Raw genomic sequence first — 24,653 nt, 5'->3', positions numbered from 1 at the left:
CGCCAAGCGCCTAAACGGTGCCTAGCATACTTAGTAGGTGCTCAATAAACACTGACTGACTGAATGAATGATGGCCATAATTACGAGCAAGCCGGCGCCTAGTTTTACAGGGACTGAAGACCTGGACGGCACTCCCCGGGAGCACCAGGACGCAGAAACCCAGGGTCTGCCCGCATGGCCTCCGCACCAGAGATTCCCCTGATCGTATTTGGTCACATGAGCCTCGCCAAAGCCCGGGGGAATTACGAACCCCCAAAGGCGGAAAAGTCTTTGCGCTGCTCCTTGGCGGCGGGACAGGGCCATTCACAGGCCCCCCACCCGGCCGCCCCGCCCCGGGACCCGGCACGAGGCGAGGAACGCTTGGCGGTGGGTCCCCACCGTGCATACGACCCGCCAAAATAGCCCCTCCGCCAAGACCACGATTCCTCCGCCTTGTCCCTCCGCAGGCAAAGGAGTCCCTATTCCCGGCGTCCTTCTTCGCCTCCAGATAGGACTTTGCGCTTCCTTTCCAGCACAGCAGCTTCGCCTCAGAAGCCACCTCTTCCCAGATTCCCCGGCTAAGGAACGACTCCCACCTCCCCTTTCTGGTACTGTTCCAAAAATCACTGGTTAAATGTCCACTTGCCTCCCGCGGTGTCCCTCCGCCCCGAGGAGGTTACTCCCGCGTCCCCCCACATCCTAAAGTACCTCAGCGACAGTCACTTCGCTGCGCGCTCTCGCGAGAATCTACCGCTGAGCGCCCCCCCCCCGCCCCGCCCCGCCCCGCCCCGGAACCCCTCGCCCGCGAGAAAGCCGCCCTTCCAACCCCTCGGCGCGCGGACGCGGAAAGCGCATGCGTGGCCGTGGCTCCCAGCGCCCCCCGCGCATTCTGCGGACCGAGCGGACGAGGCAGGACGCGAGGAGCTGGCAGCGGCCCCTGGAAAGGCCGGTCTTCGCCCCGCGGCTTTTCTGCCCTCAAGGGCGGACTGCTTCGCACCTCTCTCCAGCGTGCGGAGGTTTCCCGTGGACTTCCCGGGTCGCCGTCGGCCCGCAAGAGGCCGGCGCCCGTCTTGGACACCGCTGGCCGCCACCGGACACCCGCAGCGGCCTGGGCGCGCCACGGTGACCCGAGACCCGAACCCGTGGCCGGGCGGGGCCTGGCCATCCGGCCCCACCCACCCAGGGCCTCGCCTCCCGGAGCCCAAACCCGGGCAGCTGACACACCCCCCTCCCAGCCGGGCCGTCTGCCCCCGCCCTTCCTTTCCTCAGTCTCCTTGATTTTCTCCCAGTTCTCGGTCTTCCCTGTTTCCGACATTGCACTACAAAGGGGATGCATCCTGGAAAACCACATTGCGGGGACACTTCTCGTTTGGAGAAGAGGTCGGATTTTGGGACCTTAGGGTACACGGTCCTTTTTTCAGGGGCCTAGAATAGATGTAATGAATCAGCCGGGAGTACCCGGTTTCTGCTGACCGTGCCATTTTTACTGCCCTGCTTTCCCACACTTGCAAGAACATTAAGCACGGGAGCTCTTGCAGCGAAACGTGACGTTGAACCTGTAGTTGGAGCATGGCTGCAGCGCTGGACCCTCAGATCGACGTGCCCCTGGAGGTTGAGGGGTGCCTAATAATGAAGATGGAAAAGGACCCCGAGTGGGCATCGGAGTCTGTTATGGCAGGATCGGGTGGCTCCGAGTCTGAGACCTTTCGCAAATGCTTCAGGCAACTCTGTTACGAGGATGTGACCGGACCTCATGAAGCTTTCAGTAAACTCTGGGAACTTTGCTGCCTGTGGCTGAAGCCAGAAATGCGTTCCAAGGAGCAGATGCTCGAGCTGCTGGTGGTTGAGCAGTTTCTCACCATTTTACCAGAGAAGATTCAGGCGTGGGCACAGAAGCAGTGTCCGGAAAGCGGAGAGGAAGCAGTGGCCCTGGTGGTACATTTGGAGAAAGAGACTGGAAGACTAAGGCAGCAGGTGAGAAGGATTTCCCAAATGTTTGCCTTTAGAAAGCAGGGAGTGGGATAAGCAGATGGGCAGGAAAGCGTTCCAGGAAGCGCTGGTTATGGAATGATAAATGGTTCGAGTAAAAGAAGCTTGAAGTGAATCGGAGCCCTGGTGGTGCAGTGGTTAAGAGCTCAGCTGCTAACCAAAAGGTAGGCAGTTTGAATCCACCAGCCACTTCTTGGAAGCCCTATGAGGCAGTTCTACACTGTCCTATAGGGTCGCTATGAGTCGGAATCGACTCGACGGCAACAGGTTTAACGTGAATCCACTAAAAATGAGGACCAAAATTTCACATTAAATAGAGAGAGAAAAAAAGGTGATGTGGTTGAAATATTACCTTGCAAATAAAATGAAGTAGTTATACCTATAAAGTGTTTGTTTTAAATCCTTGACTTGTTCCTGATAAAATTGTGTGAGAGACGGTACAGTTAGTTATGTTTCACAGGGTTTGACTTTGGCAGTTGGATCCTAAAGATGGCTATTTTTGTGCCCTCTCGCTCCTTCAAAAAAAGAGCAAGGATTTTATCAGTTATCCCAGGGTCCTTTGGAATCCTTTAATATTCTAGACTGTGTATTCTTAAGTGTCTGTCAATGTCACCATCCTTGTCACTCTTCTCTGGTTTTACTGCCAGATCCTCATTTGTCAATTTGCATGCTCTTCTAGTTGTTTTTCAACATCCTTTTCATAAACCTCATGGAATCTTGCATCACCTTGTGCAGGATTTGCACTGTGTAAAGATCTATCAGCAGGTTGCTGTGTTGGTCAGGGATGGATACTAGATGTCTTAAGTGGAAATTAATTTCATAAATTTTCAGTTCACTAGTGAGTATATTTGTATTCTGATGACTTTTATTCTTCTGTGGCCCTAAGAGATATTTTATTCTTCTGTGCCCCTAGGAGATAGGCTTAAATGATATCTATTCTAATAACAAGGAGGTTCTGTGTTTCACTCCTGACAGATTTTTCTCTATATATTTCTTTTCTATTAGTAAGAAGTATTCTCCTCTTCTGCCCAAACCTCTGGACAGTGCTCTTAACTCAGTGCTCTCATTCTTTCTCACATCTTCTACCCTTCTTTGATATCTTTCTTGGGGGAATTTGACCCTGGTCTCAACCTCTTTTCTTCTTTCTTTCCATTATGGTATTGGACTTATTTCCTAGGTCAGCAGTCCTGTGCACTCAGAGACTCAGTCTTCACTTGGAGCAGCATGGGAGGTGGCAGACTTCCAGCCAGAGCAGGTGGAGACACAGCCCAGGGTGGTGTCCCTGGAAGAAGCTGGAAGCCTCCACTCAGGACACCAGGAACAGCTGAGCCGTAAAAGAGAGCATCGGCCCTTTCCCAAGAATGGTAAGAAGAACTCAGAGCATGCCTAGTGCAGAGACCACAGTAGATTTATTTTGTAACCCTAACACTGTGACTTGCTCAGAGTAGGGTGCTCTCAGTACATATTAGAAAATACATTGATTAGTTACAGAGGAAGACTTATTTAGCTTCAAGAGTTGAGAAATGTGCAGCATAAAAAAAGATCTTAAAGATGGGGAGACTTAAGTCGTTCAGGCTGGCATTGAAGTCTTGTAGAGTAGTGTTATTTACAAATCTCCTTTGTACAATCAGCCTATATTTTTTAGTCTTGTCATGTGTGTTTGTATATATGTTCTTGGCTGATGTAAACAACTTGAGAAGCTGTTGGAAAGGGAAGTAAGACATGTATTTCCAGAAATTAACTTACAGGTTGAGGCATCAAAGAAGTAGCCTACGAAAGGGATAAACAGTAAGACTTCATAGAGAAGGGACCACTGATGTTCATAGCTTCCCTAGACAGCCATAAAGCAAGTCAAATACAAGGAAGTAAACACCCTGTCCTTCCCAGTCCATAGTGATCTCTTTGTTCCCTGAGGTGCGATATCAGACTTGGAGGAATGGAAAGATCATTAGACCTGCAGTGAAAAGACTTGGGTTTATATCCTGCCTCTGCCACTGTCTAGCTATGTGATCTTAGGCAAGTAATATAAAAAGAGGCATTAATGTGCAAAGGGTAACAGATTAGAGTTTGGATGCAGTCAAACCTGGGTTTAAAACCTAGCTCTGCCATTTTTTATCTGCGTGGCTTTGGTCAGGTTACTTAACTTCTCAGAGTTTCCATTTTCTCATCTATAAAAGTGTTCTTAGTGTAGATTGAATGAGGCATTGAAAAAAGGCCAATGTGTAATGCCAAAAAAAACCCCAACCCATTGCTGTCAAGTCAATTCCAACTCATAGCGAGCCTGTAGGACAGAGTAGAACTGCCCCATGGGTTTCCAAGGCTGTAAATCTTTACAGAAGTAGACTGCCACATCTTTCTTCACAGGGCGGCTGGTGATTTCGAACCACTGACCTTTCTGTTGGCAGCCGAACACTTAGCCACTGCACCACGAGGGCTCCTATAATAGTGCTTGATAAATGTTAATTTCCTTTCTTCTGTGATGGCACAGTTACTTTTAAACGTCAAACTTATGCAGCCTCTCACTGAGGAGCAAGATTCACTACTATACCCCATCTCTTTACCTTCCCCCAAATCATATTATAGTAGAATTCACTGCAAACATTAATGGTTTCTGAATTATCCAGTGTATGTTCATCAGCATTAAAGCTGTCGTATTCACATGAATTAGATGCCCTCAGATAATTTAGCTGATGAATTTAGTCTGATGAATACTTGTTATGGTGTTTCTGGGTTTTACCATCTCAGGGCAATAAGAAATTTCTAAAGTGGAAAAGTTTGTTCTGTTGAAGTGCTTACTGGGGGATGGGGAGGATGAAAACTTTAAGGGATAGATAGCTCAGAAAGGTGAATTTATTCTCAAGGAAGACCCATGATTTCAGCCATATATGAAGGTGGTGATTCAATTTGCCTTTGTGGAAAGTCGCAGAGCAAGCTTTTGAGTTCTCGGTCCCAAGTGAAATTTACTTTTGTAAGTTCTTCCTAGATGATGAGTTCCAAGATAGACATTAGACCACAGATTGCATTATATAGATTACATTGTATATAAGTTTATATATTTTCTTTCCACCTTTCTTGTTGTTAGTTGCTATCAAGTCATTTCCGACTCATAGCAACCCCATGTGCGCAGACTGCTCCATAGGGTTTTCAAGGCTGTGACCTTTCAGAAGTGGATCACCGGTCCTTACTTCCGAGGTGCCTCTGGGTGGATTTGAACCACCAACCTTTTGGTTAGCAGTCGAGCACTTAACCATTAGCACCACTCAGGTTGCCTTCTTCTACTCTTAGAGGGGTGTATTTTCCTGTAGTGCCCAGTACTATGTATGCTAAGTCCTTTAGGGCAGTATTCATTCATAGGGGATTTACTTATGCTAGAAATCACAAACTGATAACCCACATGCCAAGTCAGGCTTCTTTTGTTTCACCTATCAAGAGTTTTTGTTGTTGTTTTTTTTAAAATTTATTTAGTTTCTAAAGTTTAAGATTTTGAAATGTCACATAAAAGTCCAGATTTCTGGCTTCTCTTGAAAAATTAGAAACTCTGGCTATACCTGGGCCATAGTCTCACATTGGAGCATCAGCTGGAGCCAGCATTGGCTGCGCCCTTTCAATGGGACATGCAATCTCAAGTTCCCCACAGTCCCTCTCTGGCCCCTTTCATCATGTACTTTACTTGCTTACTCTTGAAAGCATTTGAGTTTATGAGCCCTGGCTTAGGGTACCATGGTTTAGGGCATTGTACTGATTGCACTGAGAAAATGATTGATTTGTCTTTCTTGGTCGTTTCCACGTGTTCATTTATTAAGAGGAGAAGCAGTATGAATGACAGAGCCAAGAACAGGACACTGTTTCTTTCTCTTCTCACAGTTCAGCCTCCTCCCTGGGTTGCTGCCTCTGTTGATGAATGGAACACCAGAGACCAGGAAGTGACAACCACCCGTCTTCCGGCTGGATCCCAGGTAAATTGTAACTGTTCTCTTTGGCCCTCCTAGAGTGTTCAGTCACATTAATTTCCTGTCTTCACACTTTTCAAACTTTTGTACTTCCTCCAAGGAACTCCTCCTCCCCTTATTTTTTTTCTGAAAAAGATTGGACCCAGCCTTCTGAGTAATGGGGCTTCTTGCTGAATCATCTCTCTTAGGATTCTTTATAGTGTTCTCTGTTTCATTTGGCACATAATATGCTCTAGGTTGCTTGATTTCAGCTCTGTCCTAGGGCTCTTTTATGCTTCACCCATGATCATTTATCCTTAGAAGATCCATGCAGTTATCTTGGTAGTCATTGGTATCAGTGTTGTTACAGGGACCAGTGAAAGATACCCATGTGGCAAGGGGTTTCTCCTACAAAAAGCGTGTGCATCAGATTCCTGCTCACAGAGACCTCTTCCGGGAGATCAGGAAGGAGAGTGTTGGGAACGTGGCCTCCTTGGGTAAGAATCCTTTCCCTTTTCAAATCAAAGCTTAGAAGATTTCTAATACGTTCATCTCTACTGATGATAAAATAGTTATAAGTGTTAGCACTTAAAGGACCTTTATGTGTTGTCTAGTGTAATCACTTATCCATCTCCTTTTACTTCACCCATCCTTCTTTCCAATAAAAAAAATATATATATATATACACATACATCACAAAAACCGATTGCCATCAAGTCAATTGTGACTCTTAGTGACCTTATAGGACAGAGTAGAACTGCCCCATAGAGTGGATTTGAACTGTCGACCTTTTGGTTAGCAGCTGTAGTACTTAACCACTACTCCATCAGGGTTTCCATATATATACGTAGATATATACAATTTAGTGATTAAATTTTTATTGATCACAATGTATATACAAAGATGTATACAATTTAGTGATTAAAAAAATTGGAGAGGTGTTATATGTGACTGTCATATTTATATTACTTAAGAGCCTAAACTTAAAAGATCCATTAAGTCACAAGGTCTTCTTTGAGTTTGTTTTTGTTTAACCACAGTAACCCCAACATCTCCTACAGTGCCTGACACATGGTGAGTGCCTGGTAAACGTTTGTTGGGTGAATGAAAATTTTATAAACAGAAGAAAAAGAGTAATTTAAATACAATAACCTTGGTAGCATGTTGTAAAATACCATGAATTTATAGGCAACACAAACCACTTAAGTGTCAGTCTCTACAAGCAAATTTTTGGAGGATTATGTCTACGTCTGCTTTAGTAGTAGGGATATGTATGATTCATATATGAGCTACAAGACAGTTCTACTTATAAATTTAAATTTTATATACACTACAGATACTCTGCACACTGTATATACTGTACGCACTATAAATACTATAAATACACACCGTAGATACTATAGACCTGTGCTGTCAAATAGGATAGCCACTAGCCTCATGTCCAAAAACCAAACGAAACCCATTGCCGTTGAGTCACTTCTGACTCATAGCGACACTATAGGACAGAGTAGAACATTTCTACTCTGTCCTAGCAGTAAGGAGTGGCTGGTGGATTCAAACCGCTGACCTTTTGGTTAGCAGCCTGAGCTGTAAACCACTGCACCACCAGGACTCCTAGGCACGTGTAGATATTTTATTAGATTAATTAAAATTAAAAATTCAGTTCCTCGTGAAAGTAGCTACGTTTTAAGTATTTAATAGGTGTATTGGACAGCACAATTACAGAATATTTCCATAATTGCAGAAAATTCTATTGGACAGTGCTATGTGTAGATACTAATATATAGAGATTATAAAATGGACTACATCAAGCTGAATAGACTACAGATAAACCAACAGTTGTTTAGAATTAGAAAGGAATTAAAGCAGTTGAAGAAATGGCCAACTTAATGTGACATTAATGACGCGCCAATAGCAAGCACTCTTCCCCAAAACAGCACACATTCCAACCATCTGCCCATCTATTTACACATTAAACTCTCGGATCATGTAGCATCCAAACCTAGTAAATTGCTAAATTAGAGTGCTTGGGAAACTCTGCCACTAGTGGGCTAGGGACCACGCTTTGAGAATTCAGATTTAGCTAAATCCCTTCATTTCACGTATGGGAAGACATAGGCTCCAAGACACCTTTACTGTCTTTTATCTTAGATTGCAAACTAAGGACTCATGGGCTGAATCAGGCCTGCACACCTATTTTTGGCCTGCACGGTATTTTAATTTAAAATTAGTCTATAAATCTGAATTCCCAGTATCTCTTGAAACATCTAAAGTCAGATATCATAGGCCACATTCCCACCTAACAGTAGTTTGGCCAGAGGTGAATAAAGGGCACACGCTGAACTGTCCAGGGTTCCGGCTCCAGCCTCCTCACTAATTTACATTGCCTGCTTCCTCCTTATAGAGTTTGCACCTGCCTCTCCATGGCCCCCACACCTACTTCCCTCACTAAAAATAAAGAACAAATCTCCATCCCCAGGGTTCTTTCAGAAAGGGTTTTATTTGATGCTGCTTCCTTAGGAGAAGTCCGTGAAGCGTGTTTGTACGTTGTCTGGGGAAGAAAACAAGTTTATTACATACCTACTGGACATTGGACATTTTATAGATAATCATTTATTTCATCTTCCCAGAACCTTCTTGAATACACAGTTATTATCCCCCAGGCAACTAAGGCTCAGAGAGGTTAAGAAACTTCCCTTGGTCAAAAAGTGAACTAAGTAGTGGAGCCAGGATTCACATTTAAGACGTGTCGATCACTGCAGTACTGTAAACAAACAAACTCTCAATTTGCTTCCCTGTTCTTACATCTCTTCTATTAATCATGCCAGAATACCTCCAAGAATTCTTGATTTCTCATCTCTTATATTCCTGATATGTGGGGTTGTATGCGTATCTGTGGGCAGGGAGTAGGAACATAGGGGGAGCAGATACAGGCACACTTTATTTTATAAATAAACGCTGATTAAGAGCGTATTTTGAACTTAAACTATGTTAGGTACTAAGAGAAAAAACAAAGGTAATAAAATAACACATGGTTCTTACCCTCAAAGGCTTTCCAGCCTAGCTGGGGAAGTAAGTGGTACATACATGGAAAGTAAAATGATAGTATAAGTTGTCAGATGATTGGGCCAAAGAAGTCCTATAGGAGTAACTACAGTATGCACTATCATGGTGGAGAAGGCTTGAGGAGAGAAGTAAATTGGATAAGACCTTTAAAGGATAGGTGTGAATAAGTAGTCCAGGAGAGCAGGCTCAGCAGAAAATTGTGGCATGCAGTAATGACCCTTATGTATAGCATGAAATAATGTTTCTCTTACTGTAGGAAGTTCAGTGTCTACTTCTAGCAAGATAGCCCGATTGGAGCAGAGAAAGGAGCCATGGACTAGAGGTCTTCATTCCTCTAATAAGAGGAATATCCTCCGAAGCAACTACATCAAGGAAAAGTCAGTTCATGCTGTTCAGATCCCTGCAAGAAATGCAGGAAAAACGTGGCGAGAGCAGCAACAGTGGGGTTTAGAAGATGAAAAAATAGCAGGCGTACATTGGAGCTATGAGGAAACTAAGACTTTTCTTGCAATTCTCAGAGAGTCCCGCTTTTATGAAACACTTCAGGCTTGTCCCCGAAACAGCCAGGTGTATGGTGCTGTGGCTGAATGGTTGCGGGAATGTGGCTTCCTCCGAACACCAGAACAGTGTCGGACCAAGTTCAAAAGTCTCCAGAAGAGCTATCGAAAAGTGAGAAATGGCCACGTTCTCGAACCCTGTGCCTTCTTTGAGGACATGGATGCTTTGTTGAATCCCACAGCCTATGCTTCATCCTCTGATAAGCCAAAGGAGATGGCCTCTCTCCCCAGACTGAAAAGAATTTTTATCAGAAATAAAGAACAGATTCGTTTGGTAGAGAAGGAAGAAGCAGCAGAAGAATCTGATGGTGATGAGATGGGCGTTGAATTAATCCGGAAATCCGAAATTCGTGGTGCCCCTGTTTTGTTTCAAAACCTGAGTGGTAAGATTTGTGCTTTTTTTCTGGTATGAAGTTTCACTCCATATGGAAAAAGGGGTAGATAAGAAGTGAGCAAACCTGAAAGGGCTGACTCAAGAGGGGGAGAGCAGGTGGGAGTAGGGAGTGAGATGTATGTAAACTTATATGTGACAGACTGATTGGATTTGTAAACGTTTACTTGAAGCTTAATAAAAGTTAATAAAAAAAAAAAAAAGTGAGCAAACCTGGGAAGTGCCATCAAGTACTCCTTGCCACTTAGCATTATGATACGGGCATGTAACTAAAATACTTGAGGCTATCTGTTGTTGCCTCCCAGTGCAATATGAATAACAGACTGAGTAGCTGTGGTGGGGGTTGTTTTTTTTTTTTTGGAGGGAGGGTCTGTTTATTTTTTATTTTAGAGCTCAGCATGAATTTTGAGTACTTGGGGCCTACTGGAAAGAAGATAAATGGAGTTAAAGTATTCTAAGGGCCTAGCATTATCTGGGAATTGGCATAAACCAATCAGCTGTATTAAATTGTAATAAGGCAAGAATGTATTGTTGCATTCTTTAGGATAATCAATAAAAGAATTGTAACAAACAAGTTAAAGTGAAAAATGAAATAATAGAAATTTCTGATTAGTCTAAAAGACGACCAGGAATAATAAAGTAGCATAAAATAGATGGGTCAAATGAAAAGCAAATAGCAAGATGGTAGCTGTAAATCCAAATATATCATTAATTATAAACTTAAAAGACAAAGATGGTCAGACATAAAAAAAAAAACAAAAAAAAAACCTGTGTCTCTTACAAGAGGTACATCTTAAATATAAGAACACAGAGACTGCTCGTTAATACTGTGTGACAGTAGATACATCACAACAACTTTAAGCATCAATTTTCTCATCTGTAAAATAGGACTAAGAATTCCCCCACAGGGTTGTTGTTAGTGTTAAGTGGGAAAATACTGGCACAGACACATTACAGATGCTAAAAACTTTGCCTGGTATCACTCTTATTAGTAATATTTTTCTACTTATTAGTAATGTTTTTCTACTTTAGCTTATGAAAAAATGATAGGTTCTTAGAATGGAAAAATAAATCAGGAAAAGAGAGCTGGGAGTGTACTCAGGACAATACCCACCCAAAAACAGATCTGATAAAAAAGATCCAATCTGGAAATCCATAGACGTAAGGATGAGGCTCTTGGGATGACTTCAAGTATGGGGACACAGTGATAGGACTGGAAAAGCCCAACCAGTGAGAGGATAGAAATGACTTTTCCTACTGCAGATTACAAAAACACACAAAAAGCCTATGTAACAAACTGTATTGAGAGGTGTCCTGAAAAGTTTTATTCTGTTATAAAAACAGAGTATCTGCTTGTCTTGCAGATTATTGCATCTCTCAGAGTAGAGGAATCAATGGTAACAAAAACTGCTCTGGACGTATTTCTCCTCTTCAAGGAAAACTGATGAAAGAAGTGCTAGGAACTTTGGGAGAAAAAGTTTTTCTTGGGCGTCCCAGTCCAGCGTTCCTAGCCATTTTCCAAAGGCTGCTTCTAGACAACTAGATCCTTCAGTTAATCACCGTAGGAATGGCATATTTGGAGACTTGCCTGCATTTTTATTCTTCCAAGTAAACTTTTAAGTTCAGCTTATCAGTTTCAATTAAAAAATCCTATTAGGATTTTTTATTTTATAGATTCGTTTGAGAATTGGTATCTGTACAACTGGAATCTCCCTATTCGTAAACATAGCATCTCTGTTTTTTAAGGTCTTTTATGTCCTTTAATAAAATACAGATTTTTTATAGAAACCTTCTTATTTCTTGCTAAGCTTAATAACTAGGAATATTATAGTTCTTGTTGCTACAGTGAATGTAATTTTTTTTTTACCCCTTATATTTTGTAATGTATGTAGTATACAGGCTACAGACTCCTTTTCTTACATCTTTGAACTTTACCGTTGAATGACAGGTGTGCACTGGGGCTACGAGGAAACCAAGACTTTTCTTGATATCCTCCGTGAGACTCGGTTTTATGAAGCACTTCAAGCCTGTCATCGGAAGAGCAAATTGTACGGGGCCGTGGCTGAACAGCTGCGAGAGTGTGGCTTCCTCCGGACACCTGAACAGTGCCGGACCAAGTTCAAAAGCCTACAGAAGAGCTACCGCAAAGTGAAAAATGGCCATGTGCTAGAGTCCTGTGCATTCTACAAGGAGATGGATGCCCTAATTAACTCACGGGTATCTGCCCCTTCCAGCAACACCCTAAAAGAAGTCCCGTCACCCTCAAGGCAAGAAAGAGGGGATATTGAGATTGAACACCAGGAACCTGTAGGCTGGGAACCTGAGGAGACCTCACAGGAGGCAATAGTAGAAGATTCTGGCAGTGAAAGAATGAGTGAGGAGGAGATTGAACAAGAGCCAGAATTCCAGGGATCTACGGGTCTACTGCAAACCCCAAGTGGTAAGGCTCATTAAGGGGTTTTAGTCTAAACAGAAGCAGGTATGATTTACTGAAAAATCAGTAGATCTGGCACATTGCTCATGACTATTCATTCATTCAACAAATATTTGTGCCAGGTAGTATTTGAGGACCAGGGGATTTCAGCAATGAATGAAACAAAGTCCCAGTTCTCATGGTGCTTCCATTCAAGTAAGGAGCTTATATTCTGGTAGCGTGGTCTTCGGGATCTTAGTGTCAGTTTTTGTCTGTATAGGTCAGACAGTTTCTTATATCTTGTGGGAATACTGGGCAGGTGAGAGGGGGACTTGGAATTTATACATGAGAAAAAAAGTTGGATGAAGGAGATGTGTCCATAAGCTCAAAACAGGACTGTCTCACAGTTACATGTGATACACATTGAGAAAAAGGATAGACAGGGAAATAACAGAGAGACTTTATGCTGGTCCTGAGTTCCACCTGCATCATTTCCACTGACTGCCAGATAGCACCGAATGGACATCTTACCAGCAGCTCAGACTTAGAGTGATCAAAGTTAGAATCACCATCTTTCTTCCCACATTGTGGCTCTTAACTATGTCCCCCAACAGCTCATCCAAACTTAAAACCTTAGAGGTATTTTTGATACCCCCTCTCTCATCATTTGTAACCGGTCAGGTTGCATGTTTTCTCAACTGTTCCAGCTATCACTTCTGTCTGTCCCCTCTTTAGTTACATAGCCACTATCCTGGCTCAGCATTTATCTTTTGCCTAGACTATTATAAGAGTCCCCAAACCACTATTCCCCATCCAAATTTGTATTCAAGTTTCATAGCCATCTCTAATCTGGTCTCATTTCACCCTTCTAGCATTACCCATTATTTTCTCCCTACACTCTGTGCTTATTCAAAACAAAGCCACTTGATATTTCCTATGCATACCTTAAGATTCCTCACATTTAAACCTTAACGCATGTTGTTTCCTCCACCCTGAATGTCCTTGGCATATCTACATGTCCCCATTCTCTTTCAACTGCCATAATACTTTGTCTTTTGGCACTCAACACTTTATATGTCCTAAGATCTCCCAGTAGTTGGTAAGCTCCTGGAAAACAGGGATCTTTCTATGGCACTGTGTTAAACCTTCAGTGTATATATGAGTATGTGATACAGTCCAGTACTTATTTCTTGGAACAAGTGGGTCTGCTTTGACTGGATTGATTGTGGACTGAAACCCAGCAAGAGAAAGTTATGTCCATTTACATTAGCGAAGGAAGCCCATACATTTGCTCTCTGATAGTGTTTATGTGGAAAATTGTAGTTTGAAGGCTGAAATTATTAAGTCTTGCTTAACCCTGATTAGACAACTCTGGATATTCTCTCATACTTTCCCTATGCCCACATGTCTACCAGTAGATACACACTGGGCCCCTAAGGAAACTAAGTCCTTTGGTACCATCTCTTGTGAATCTTGTTTTTAAGGTGAGCCCCAGACCTGTCATCAAATTAGCCAAGTCATCGGGCTCTAGGTGAGCCAATTTGAAGACTGTGACTTCCTCTAAATCCAGTAACAATGTTGGATCCAGTCAGAATGCTTCAAAAGAACTACTGCTAAATGAAAAGACATCATTGTTAGAGCTTTTTACTTAATAGATTGAGTAATGGCTGCCCGCTCCCCCAAACCCATGCTGCAGTGCTACATGTGGGATTGAGAGATGTCAGCAGTTTCAGCTAAATATGTGGAAGGAAAGTGATGTTGAAAATGGCAGTAGGAACAAGGCAGTATTAGGCTAAAGTCACACAGCTTGTGTAATATTTATGGATGAAATAATACAGTGTCTGAAATTTGCTTCAAAATAGCCTGGATAGAGGGTGCATAGTGTATAGGAATAAAGAAGAAACAAGATGGGCCATGAGTGAATCATGGTTAAAGCCGAGTAAGTGGTTCATGGAAGTTCATTGAACATACTATTCTCTCTACTTTTTTACATGTTTGAATTTTCCATTACAAAAAGTTAATACAAAAATCACACAGTTAATAAGTGACCACAATGGGATCAGAACCAGAGCTGTCTAATTCCAAAGCATTTGTCTCTTCAGTATTAATGTGCTCTGTCCTGAAAACTTAATGGAAAAGATGGGATCCAAGATGTACCTTATAGCGTTTGTGGGATTTAGATGAAAGAGTGAGAAGATAATTCCAATTTTAACGAACAGTGAGAATTGCAATTTGAATGAGTGTGGTCTATGTGTGACACATCCAGAAAAAACAAAGTGACGGAAACATTTGCAGAAAAGAAAGAAATACTCTTGAGTAGGATTCGATTAGATATTGATGAACTTAGAAGTCCATTGAAGAATTTGGACTTGGTTAGAATCTACCATAAACAATATTATAGTTCAATTTAGTATGGATGTGAAATGATGAAAATTGGATGAATTTGAGTATAATTTCAGGGAGATAAGCTAAATTGTTCCCATGTAATCAGGATGTGGATGGGGATAATGACTTGGATTATAATTTAATTCAGAAAACATTTCTGAAGGCCTGCAGTGTATTGGGTGTTTTTGAAAAGAGGTTGACCTGTTCATAAAACTGGAAGAAAATAGAGCGTAATGAATCAGGGAAGAGTCACAGGATATGAGGCCAGTGAAGCAGATAGGGACCATAGCATATATGGAGCCTTGTAAACAAAAAAAAGCCAAACTCATTACCATCGAGTCTATTCCAACTCACGGCAACTCCATGTGTTACAGAGTAGAACTACTCCATAGGGTTTCTTGGCAGTTTTTTTTAATCCTTATGGAAGCAGATTGTCAGGCCTTTCTTCCATGGTGCCACTGGGTTGGTTCAGACTGCCAACCTTTAGGTTAGTAGTTGAGCGCAGACCTTTTGCATCATCCAGGGACTTATGGAGCCTTATAGGCCGTGTTAATTGTTCTATGTTAATACAGGAATTGTGTGACATTTTTATTGTCTTTTTGTTTTTTCAGATTTTGAAATTGGAAGTAGCATCAAAGAGGATTTAACACAGGCAATATATAAGGACCTGGAACAGCACAGGGCATTAATAGAAAAGTCTGAAAGGGTTGTTTCCCAGTATACTGATCCAGGTAAATATCACAAAAGGGAATGCATCTCAGGAAGACAATGGGAAAACTTTCAAGGAATTAGACAGGGAAAGCTGGTGTCTCAGCCTAGAGATTTAGGGAAAGCTGTAATGCATCAGAGGCCTTTCATGGGGAAGAGACCCTATAGACCTCTCAAATATGGAGAAAGCTTTGGCAGGAGTGCTCGTTTTATGTGCCGGATGACTCACCAGAAGGAAAATCCCTATAAGTGCAGTGTCTGTGGGAAGAGCTTTGGTAGAAGCAGGAGCCTAATTAGACACCAAAGAATCCACACAGGAGAAAAACCTTTTAAATGTTTTGACTGTGGGAAAAGCTTTAATGACTCCTCAAATTTTGGTGCCCACCAGAGAATTCACACAGGAGAGAAGCCCTACAGATGTGGAGAATGTGGAAAATGCTTCAGTCAAAGCTCAAGTCTTATTATACATCAGAGAACCCACACAGGTGAGAAGCCTTATCAGTGTGGGGAGTGTGGGAAAAGTTTTACCAACAGTTCTCATTTCAGCACCCACAGGAGAGTCCACACTGGTGAGAATCCCTACAAATGTGTAGATTGTGAAAAAAGTTTCAATAACTGTACAAGATTTCGAGAACATCAGCGAACACACACCGGAGAGAAGCCCTATGGATGTGTCCAATGTGGTAAACGTTTCAATAAGAGTTCTGTTCTTACCAAACACCGGGAAGTTCATATGCGAGAAAAGCTGCCATACCCTTCATCCGTGTATTCCCCAGAGAACACACATAAGGGAAAGATTGATGAGTTCAGGAAAACCTTTTCATGATGATCTCCTCACTTCTGAAATGTCCCTTTAGCCATTTTCCCTAATCTCACTATTGGAATCAATCTTTTCTTAGCTCCGAGGTGTAATTCCCAAGATAAACTTGAGAATATAAATAAACTAGACACTTGGATCCTGTTCTCACCTCTGCCTCTAACTTCATCAGTCTGCTCCTCTCCATCTATGTGTCTCCACTTCTCCTTTAATAAAGTGGAGAAGTCATACGGTCTTGAGTTCAGAATAAAATTCTCTTCATAATGATGAGGCCACTGCTATTGGATTGCTAATTCTAGCAACATTCAGGATCCTTCAGTGTAAGAGTTATTTCCAAGGAGATAAAAAGTGCTGAAAGTATTTTTTATGATACACTACATGAGATTCTGGGTCCAACTCAATCACAGAGTTTTATGTTTGGGTAGAGCTTTCACGAGTCTGATCAGAACTCTGTCAAGTTCATCTTGGTTTTGAAGATACCCACAAAAGAAGATTGAAGATTTTGTAGCTTCCTGCAGATACGTGCTGCATTGTACCTTTTCTGTGTCAAGAAGTTGATCCAGATAGCTAGGGTAGAATCCCTGTACTGTCATTGAGATCATGTTATTAATGCCGTGCCCTCCATAGAGATGAGAAGCAACTGGTCACCCACCACCCTTCGTATACTAACCTTTCCAGTACCTAAAGGTTTAAATCCCCTCGGCTGTTGCTTCTCCGTGCTATAAGTAATCCCAGTTCCTTTTACCTTTTCTCATAAGTCCTACACTTACCTCTTAATTGTTTTGGGTGCTTTTATCTGACTTTCTGAAATACTGTGCCCATCTCAGATTGAATAGGTTGCATGCACATGATGTGTCTCATCAGGATAAAGTAGAATTGCGTACACGTTCTAGTTCTACCCTGTATCTTCTCTGGTTCTTACCTAGAACAAGACTGATAAGTTGGTGTATTTTATGCCTCCTACCTCATACCTCAGTGTAATATTATATAGTAATGTTTCTAAGACTAGGGAGGAGAGGGGGAAGGGAGATAGGACCTGAAACAACTAAGACCGGTTGGACTCCGTAGGCATCCTTTAGGTCAGATAGGCACCTCAGTCCAGACCCTCACCTCCAAGACAGTCTGTTAAATATACCAGTCTCTGTTTTTGAGCCTTCCAGGTCCTGTTCATAGGGTCATAAACCTAACTGTAGAGCACTGAGTATATAACTCTATAGCTCATTGCGTGAAAGTGAAAATATTTCCAGAAACTTCCAATCCAGAACACTGTTTTTGTTTTCCTCATTTGCCTGTTTGTGTGAAAATCTCTTTGATAACCCCATGGTGCTATCCCAGTAAATATTGAAGGAAGGGTTCAGATGGTGAGATAGTTAATTCCTTTATGTAAGTTACAGGTGAAACCTGGGAATTTGGTCATCCCAGTCTGGTTGCTTCAAGGTGAGGCCAGTGGCATTTATGCCTTGAATGAGTAGGTAAGCTAGACAGACTTTGGGGAGAAAAACACCGTAAGTTTAGTAGAAAGATAACCAGAGTCAGGGCTGTATGTAGATTATTCTCTTGATCTTCCTTTGTCAAATACTTCTTACCTTAAGATACCTGGAGACTTCATGTCTCTCTTGAGTAGGTTGGGATCTTTATAAACCTGTTCAACATAGTACCAAGGAAGGTGGGCACTGTGGAAAGAAATCAAACTTCTGGTGCCAGGATAGGGTGTGGCCTGTTGGAATGCAGGTGACTCAGGTAAATATAGATGAATGTTTCTGATTTATGTTTGTTGGGACTGTTATGATTGCTCACGTCTGAATAGGTTGATTTCCTCTATGTGTCTAAATTATAGACTTCTAATAGTATTTTTTTTTTTTTTTTTAATAGTAAGTGCAGCTTCATGTTGGTAGTGTACCTAGCACAGTAAGATGTGTGTGGTGCCTGTGGGCTTGTGCTTATATTGTGTAGACTTTCTGGAATTCCAACTCTAGAGAAGATGTACGTTAGTAGAAATCATCACTTAGTAATATGTACACAGGATTGTTAAATATATAGAAGCATGGTTCACAAAAGTAGATGATTTATTCATGTTGTTGTTGTTAGGTGCTATCCAGTTTGTTCTGACCCATAGCGAGCCCATGTACAACAGAACGAAACACTGCCCGATCCTGTTCCATCCTCACAATTGTTGCTATGTTAAAGCCATTGTTGCAGCCACTGTGTCAGTCCACCTTGTTGAGGATCTTCTTATCTGACCTAGCATAAATGTCATTCTCCATAAATATTTATTAAAATTTATTAAGCACTGTTATATGTAAGGCCATCCAATGTGTTCAGTGATACAGAAATGAAAAAGAGGACATGGTGCCTGGACTCAAGGAAGTTACAATATATAGAGGAAGTGATTGTAGTAAAAAGTAATGCCAGTTACATCCATGTCAGTTACAGGAAGTCAGTACTTCAATCATGAGAAAATCACCTTCACTTGCAAAAGAGTTTCTCTGAATTGCCTAAAATTGCATTGTGTACCTGTCTCTCATACCCCTAGTGACAGGAAAGGTTCAAGGTCTATTCCATGTCCAGTGGAATCAGTATTCTATTTAACTCTCATATGACTAGGATCAAGCTGAGGTGGAACTGGGTTCACTATTTGTATTCCTGTCTGCCAGATTTCTTGACAGTTCTTGAAGTTGTCAGGGATTTCGTTTTACTTGGATCCACAGTCAGTGCCCATGGAGGCAGCAGTCAAGAAATCAAACGAGGCGAGCAGATCTGCTGCAAAAGATGTTTTTAAAGTATTAAAAAGCAAAAATGTCCCTTTGAGGACTAAGGTTCATCTGACCCAAGCCATGGTATTTTCAGTCACTTCATATGCATTTGAAAGCTGAACAACGAATAAGGAAGACTGAAGAAGAATTGATGCCTTTGAATTATGGTGTTGCAAAGAATATCGAATATATCACGGACTGCCAGAAGAATGAACAAATCTGTCTTGGAGGAAGTGCAGCCAGAATGCTCCTTAGAGGGGAGGATGGTGAGACTTAGTCTTATGTACTTTGGACATGTTACCAGGAGGGACCAGTCCCTGGAGAAGGACATCATGCATGATAGAGGGTCAGTGAAAAAGAGGAAGACCCTTAACGAGATGGATCGACACAGTGGCTGCAACAGTAGGCTCAAACATAGCAGTGATTGTGAGAATGGCTCAGGACCAGGCGGTGTTTCATTCTGTTGTACCCAGGGTCACTGTGAGTCAGAACTGATCCGATGGCACCTAACAGCAGCAGCATTTGTACTCCTAATTGTAAATGGGCTGTTTGGACATGTATTAAAGTGACTTAATGAAGTTTGTCTCTGTTTAGAAGTAGAAGGTTCTACCCACCTTCTTAGACCAAAGCTACATGTCTCCCTGCAGTCAATATGAATAATCATATTATATGATTAATGTGTCTTTTATATCACATAAGGTCCCTGGGTGGCACAAATGGTGCTTGACTACTGACCAAAAGGTTGGCAGTTTGAATCCACCCATATGTGCTTCGGTAAGATGAAACCCATCGCCAATGAGTCAGTTACGGCTCATAATGACCCTATAACCACTGAAAACCCTATGGAGCACAGCTCTACTCTGAAATACATGGAGTCACCATGAATTGGAACTGACTCAGCAGCAACAGGTTAGGGTTTTTGGGGTTTTTTGTTTGTTTTTGGTACATCACGTAACATTACCTTTACGAAGATCTGTAAGAAAAGGTTTTTTTCTTGTTGTTAGTTTGTTCCCCGCTTCTCCCTCCCAGATCTTAGTACCAGGGAAAGCTCTGTTTCATTTTTTTTTAAAGTTTGTGTCTTAAAAACACTGTGATTTTTTTAATAACCTACTGCTTTTCTGTGTCCTGTCTGCTGGAAAGCTCAACAAAACCTAAAGCACGCCTCAACCAACTACCTAAAACCTTTATTAATTTTATCTTATTTCTTTAGAAATTGCTTCAAATCCTATTTTTGAAAAGAGGTATAAATAAATAGACACTCTATATCCTGACTTACCCAAAGCACTTTGGAAACTAGGTTTGTATTTCCTGCCTGGGCTTGCTTTTTTACTCGCATCATACCTCCAATTCTTACTGATGATTTTATTTCAGTTACAACCTAATTCATTCATCTGGGAGGAGACCTTAGTTTTTTAAAAAAAGGAAAATTTCATACATAAACAGCCAAAGGCAGCCTGCTATGGTGAAATGAACATTAGACCAGAAGCCAAGAGAGGCATGTTCTAGTCTTGTCACTACCACTTATTGAGTGGTGTTTGACAAATTAGAGCCTCTCTCTAGGCCTTAGCTCCTCTTCTGAAGATAAGTTGAACTTGATTGTCAAGACTGCTTGGGCTGTAGTATTTCATGAGGCTATGGATGCATGGTATAGATGAAGAAGAGGTTAAGACCAGGCTATCTGGCCTGGCTCACCCTTGCGTGTGGCATCCAGGCCATACTGAACCAATCTCATACTTTAGGAAGAGGGATATTGTGACAGCAAAGTCAGTCCAGGAGTAAGTAGAACAGACAAATCATTCATGTTCAACAGCACGCACCCCCCAAGACACCTCAATAGCCAATGCAGGTAGCTTCAGTAAAGAAAGATTATTTTGTGAGGTCTGGTGCCCAGTGACAAAACTATGAGGGAGCTGGGGAAGTCCCAAATGGAAGGCATGTCTGGTTAACTTGTGTAGGTATAAACTTTTGCCTCTGTCTGGATGCATTCCAAGACCAAGTATAAATGTATGTCTTATTTGTTTTGTATTAATGTTGACTAGATGTCTTGAAAACTCGTATGTGAAATAAATGTCTGAAATAAATGACTTCCCGTTGATTTCTGCCATAATTTGAAGATGTCTTTCTATTAAGGGAAAAGAAATCCAAGAGGTTAATAAAAACTGATCCTGGTATGTAGCTAATTAAAAAATATTTCAGTCTCTTTCCAGTTCACTGCTGTACCTTACAACTAACAGGAATTTTTTTGTAAGTTCACAGCTGTTTCTGTGCAGCAGTTCTCTGATAGTTGTCACCGCCATTGCCCCAAGTAATGGCTGGCTCTAATCTAAGGTAGAGTTAGCCTTGGGTGCTCAGAGTGCATGTATTCCTGGTTGAGGCACCCATTCGCAGCCTTTTATGGCAAACAAAGCTCAAGAGTTCAAGGATACAGGGTTGTTTTTTATTTACTATTTTAGTAGAAACAAAAAGTTCCTTTGGCTTCTACGTAGTCCTTATAACACATCCAACTCCGTGGGTCAGAGAGTCAACGTAGAGGTTTTGCCACTTGCTGAGGATATATTTTCCAACGGTAGTCTCAGGCACTGTAGGATGAACCTCTAGATTGGTTTAGAAAGCCAGTGCACCTAAATACGAGGTGGGTTCCAGGCAAAGTGTACTTGTCACTGGGGCTTCATAAGCCTCCACTCTTTTCAGCAGTCCACAATAATACTCAGTGTCCTCAAGAATTTTAACTGCTTACAGTCAGTATCTAAGAGTCCCTGACTATGTTGGGTATTTTCCTTGAGTCAACGGCCACAAATATTTTTGGAAAAAGCTAAGATAAAGGCTCAACGAAATTCATGTGCAGTGTTATAACAGGGTTCTTCCACAAGGTTACCTGACCTCCCACTCCTTTATGGGGATTTAGTGAACTGACTCAGGTCTGGGAATTGGGTGAGAGATTTTTAAATCTCTAAGGGAAAACAAATATCTCTAAGGGACAATTTTCAGTTCCTGTAAATCAATTGAGGCAATTAGATTTTATTGTCCAGGACAGGGAGGGGAGTAAATGCAAGCACTAAAAGGAACATAGCTGGTCACAACCCTCAAACTCCAAGATGAGTCCCAGGGACTTGGGAGGAGGAACAATGGCTTTGGGTTCCACGAGAGGCAAATGCTTAAACCCACTCAGGCAGTAAGATTCTGGAGAATGTCATTGGGGGAAATTATTCTAGGGGCAGAGAGAAGGGACCTGAAAGGACTTGACATTAAAGTTTGTTGGAAACATGAGCATAGAGCTCGTGGATCGTGTGCCTGAGCTTGGCATGGAAGGAGTGAAATTGTCAATAAAGATGTCCTCTTTGAAGAAGCCATTGTGGACTGGACAGAGATCTGGGCAAGTGTGACTTACCTACAGCATGTACCATCTGTGAAGACCAGCTCTCAACAGCGACACAATGTGGCAGGGAGGAGAATGGCAGCAGCAGTGCGTGCAAACTAAAAAGTAAACATGACTCTTCCCCACCTGAAAGTAGAAGACTAGTACACTTCCTTTTTGGATTTCTTTAGGAATTTTGGACAACCTGGTGCGGGGGAGATGCAAGGGTGTAATACTAGGATTCCCAATGCCATGGCACGTGAGGACTCAAACCAATTCTGCCAAAATAAACGAATCAACATTTGTACTCTGAGGGTCAGGAGCAGTGTGTGCCTGTTGCAAAGGAGCACCAAACTGTGAGTCCAAAATCCTAGATTCTAATGGAGCACTTCAGCTAGATCACTGTATGATCATGGTTGAATTATTTAGCCTCTTGGTTTGGGGAGTTGGACAGGATGAGTGTTTCCAAACTGTTTCACCTTGGCAGGCCCAAGAACCCTTCTATAAGGGCAGCTGACTGAGTAAATACATATATGCCGAATACATTTACAAACTCCTTGCCAAAACTCCACCCTCTTGCCATAATTCTGATACCCATAAATTGCAAGCCCTTTGATTAGAGGAAAACAAGGAATATGAGAGCTAACGGGTTCTGCTGTTACTATGTACTAGGCACAGTGCTAAGGCTTTACAAACAATATGTTACTTAATTCTCACAAACATTCTGAGAATTCCATTTTACAGATGAGGAAGCGCAAGTTGAAAGAAGTAAAATAGCCACTTCAAGTCCATACAGCAAAAAAGTAATGGTCCTGAAATTTGAAATCAGATCTTTCACAGAATCCAAACTCCTAGCCACTAATATTACTACTATAATAGAGTTCCTAGCTCTAACATCCTAAAATCCTGTGACATCTTTGTTACTGAAAAACCAGGAAGTGGGTGGGGGCCAATTTAGGTGATCCAGGTCAATTCCAGAATCTACCTCTAGGGTCAGAATAAATTTGGGAGTCATGGGGATCAGCCTATGCCATTCATTCAATCACCAAGTACTAACCAAGCCCCTACCCTAACAGTCAGCACTAATGTGGAGTTACAAAGATGAATTCACATGGATCTTGCTCCCAAGAGTTTATAGTCTAGAAATTGAAGACCAGGACTTCAAATTCAATTGCAAGTTAAGAGTGAGGAGAGCTATAATGCATGTCTTTCTGTCTCCCTGTTAATGTGGGACCAAGAGGCAGGTAGGAGACAACGCAAGAAATACAATATTGTATGTTCTTCCGAAACAGTAAAGTGTGATGATGAAAAGTATGGACCCTGCAGTCCAGCATACGTGATCTTGAATATTGTCTCCATGAATTTACTAGCTCTGTGACTTTGGGTAACTGCATCTCTTGGGATCTCCATTTGCTCCTCTGGAAATGAGAGTAATAAAAGCACCTACCTGTAGTTTCTAGGGCTGCTGTAACAAATTGCCACAAACTTGGTGGCTTAAAACTTATTATCTTACACTACTGGGACCAGAAGTCTGAAATCAAGGTGTCGGCAGAGCCGTGGTACCTCTGAAGTCTCAGTGGGTAAGTCCTTTGCCTCTTCCAGCTTCTGGTGGCTCCCAGCATTCTTTGACTTGTGTCTGTTTAACTCCAATATCTGCCTCCATCTTTGCATGCCTTTCTTCTCTGTGTCTGGGTGATAGCCTTTCTTGTCTCTTAAAGGGACACTCTCATTGGATTTAGGGCCCAGCCCACTATGATCTGATCTCAATATTTACCTTATTTACATCTTCAAAAACCCTATTACAAAAAAAAAAAAAAAAACTTATTTCGAAATAAGGTCAGATTCTGAGGTTTGAGTGGACATGAATTTTGAAGGAACACTCTTCAACTCACTGCACTGCCTTATCAGATTGTTGTGAGAATTAAATAAGGGAATGCGTGTAAAGCATTCAGTACAGTGCCTGGCACATCACATAGTGAATACTCGATAAATGGTATCTATCAATATTATACGTAAATACTATATATATGTTATACACGGGAACCCTGGTGGTGTAGTGGTTAAGCTCTATGGCTGCTAACCAAAGGGTCGGCAGTTGGAATCCTCCAGATGCTCCTTGGAGACTCTATGGGGCAGTTCTAATCTGTCCTATAGGGTCGCTATAGGTCGGAATTGACTTGATGGCACTGGGTTTGGTGTATATATATATATATATATATATATATATATATATATGTATGTGTGTGTGTGTGTGGAGAGAGAGAGAGAGCCCTGGTGGTCACAATGGTTAAACACTCAGTTGCTAACTGAA

At 41.9% G+C, this 24,653-nt stretch overlaps 1 protein-coding gene across 2 annotated transcripts; it reads left to right on the top strand.

Moving 5' to 3' along the window:
* The first annotated feature begins 917 nt into the window (after positions 1-917).
* ZKSCAN2 (zinc finger with KRAB and SCAN domains 2) lies at positions 918-21,164 on the top strand. 2 transcript variants are annotated; one of them, XM_010598468.3, is made up of 8 exons: positions 918-1,953; positions 3,146-3,332; positions 5,833-5,924; positions 6,268-6,394; positions 9,220-9,903; positions 11,860-12,351; positions 15,321-15,440; positions 15,806-16,029. In XM_010598468.3, the coding sequence occupies exons 1-8, from the start codon at positions 1,549-1,551 to the stop codon at positions 15,904-15,906; spliced, it is 2,208 nt and encodes a 735-aa protein (XP_010596770.1). In that variant the 5' UTR covers positions 918-1,548; the 3' UTR covers positions 15,907-16,029. The 2 variants fall into 2 exon arrangements, with proteins under 2 accessions (XP_010596770.1, XP_003418956.1); XM_003418908.4 differs by having other exon boundaries at positions 15,321-21,164.
* The last annotated feature ends 3,489 nt before the right edge of the window (positions 21,165-24,653 follow it).

Source organism: Loxodonta africana, chromosome 12 (genome assembly GCF_030014295.1).
Source record: "Loxodonta africana isolate mLoxAfr1 chromosome 12, mLoxAfr1.hap2, whole genome shotgun sequence".
Lineage (NCBI taxonomy): Eukaryota > Metazoa > Chordata > Mammalia > Proboscidea > Elephantidae > Loxodonta > Loxodonta africana.
Note: the sequence above shows the minus strand (reverse complement) of the source record. Positions and strands in the feature narration are given on the sequence as shown.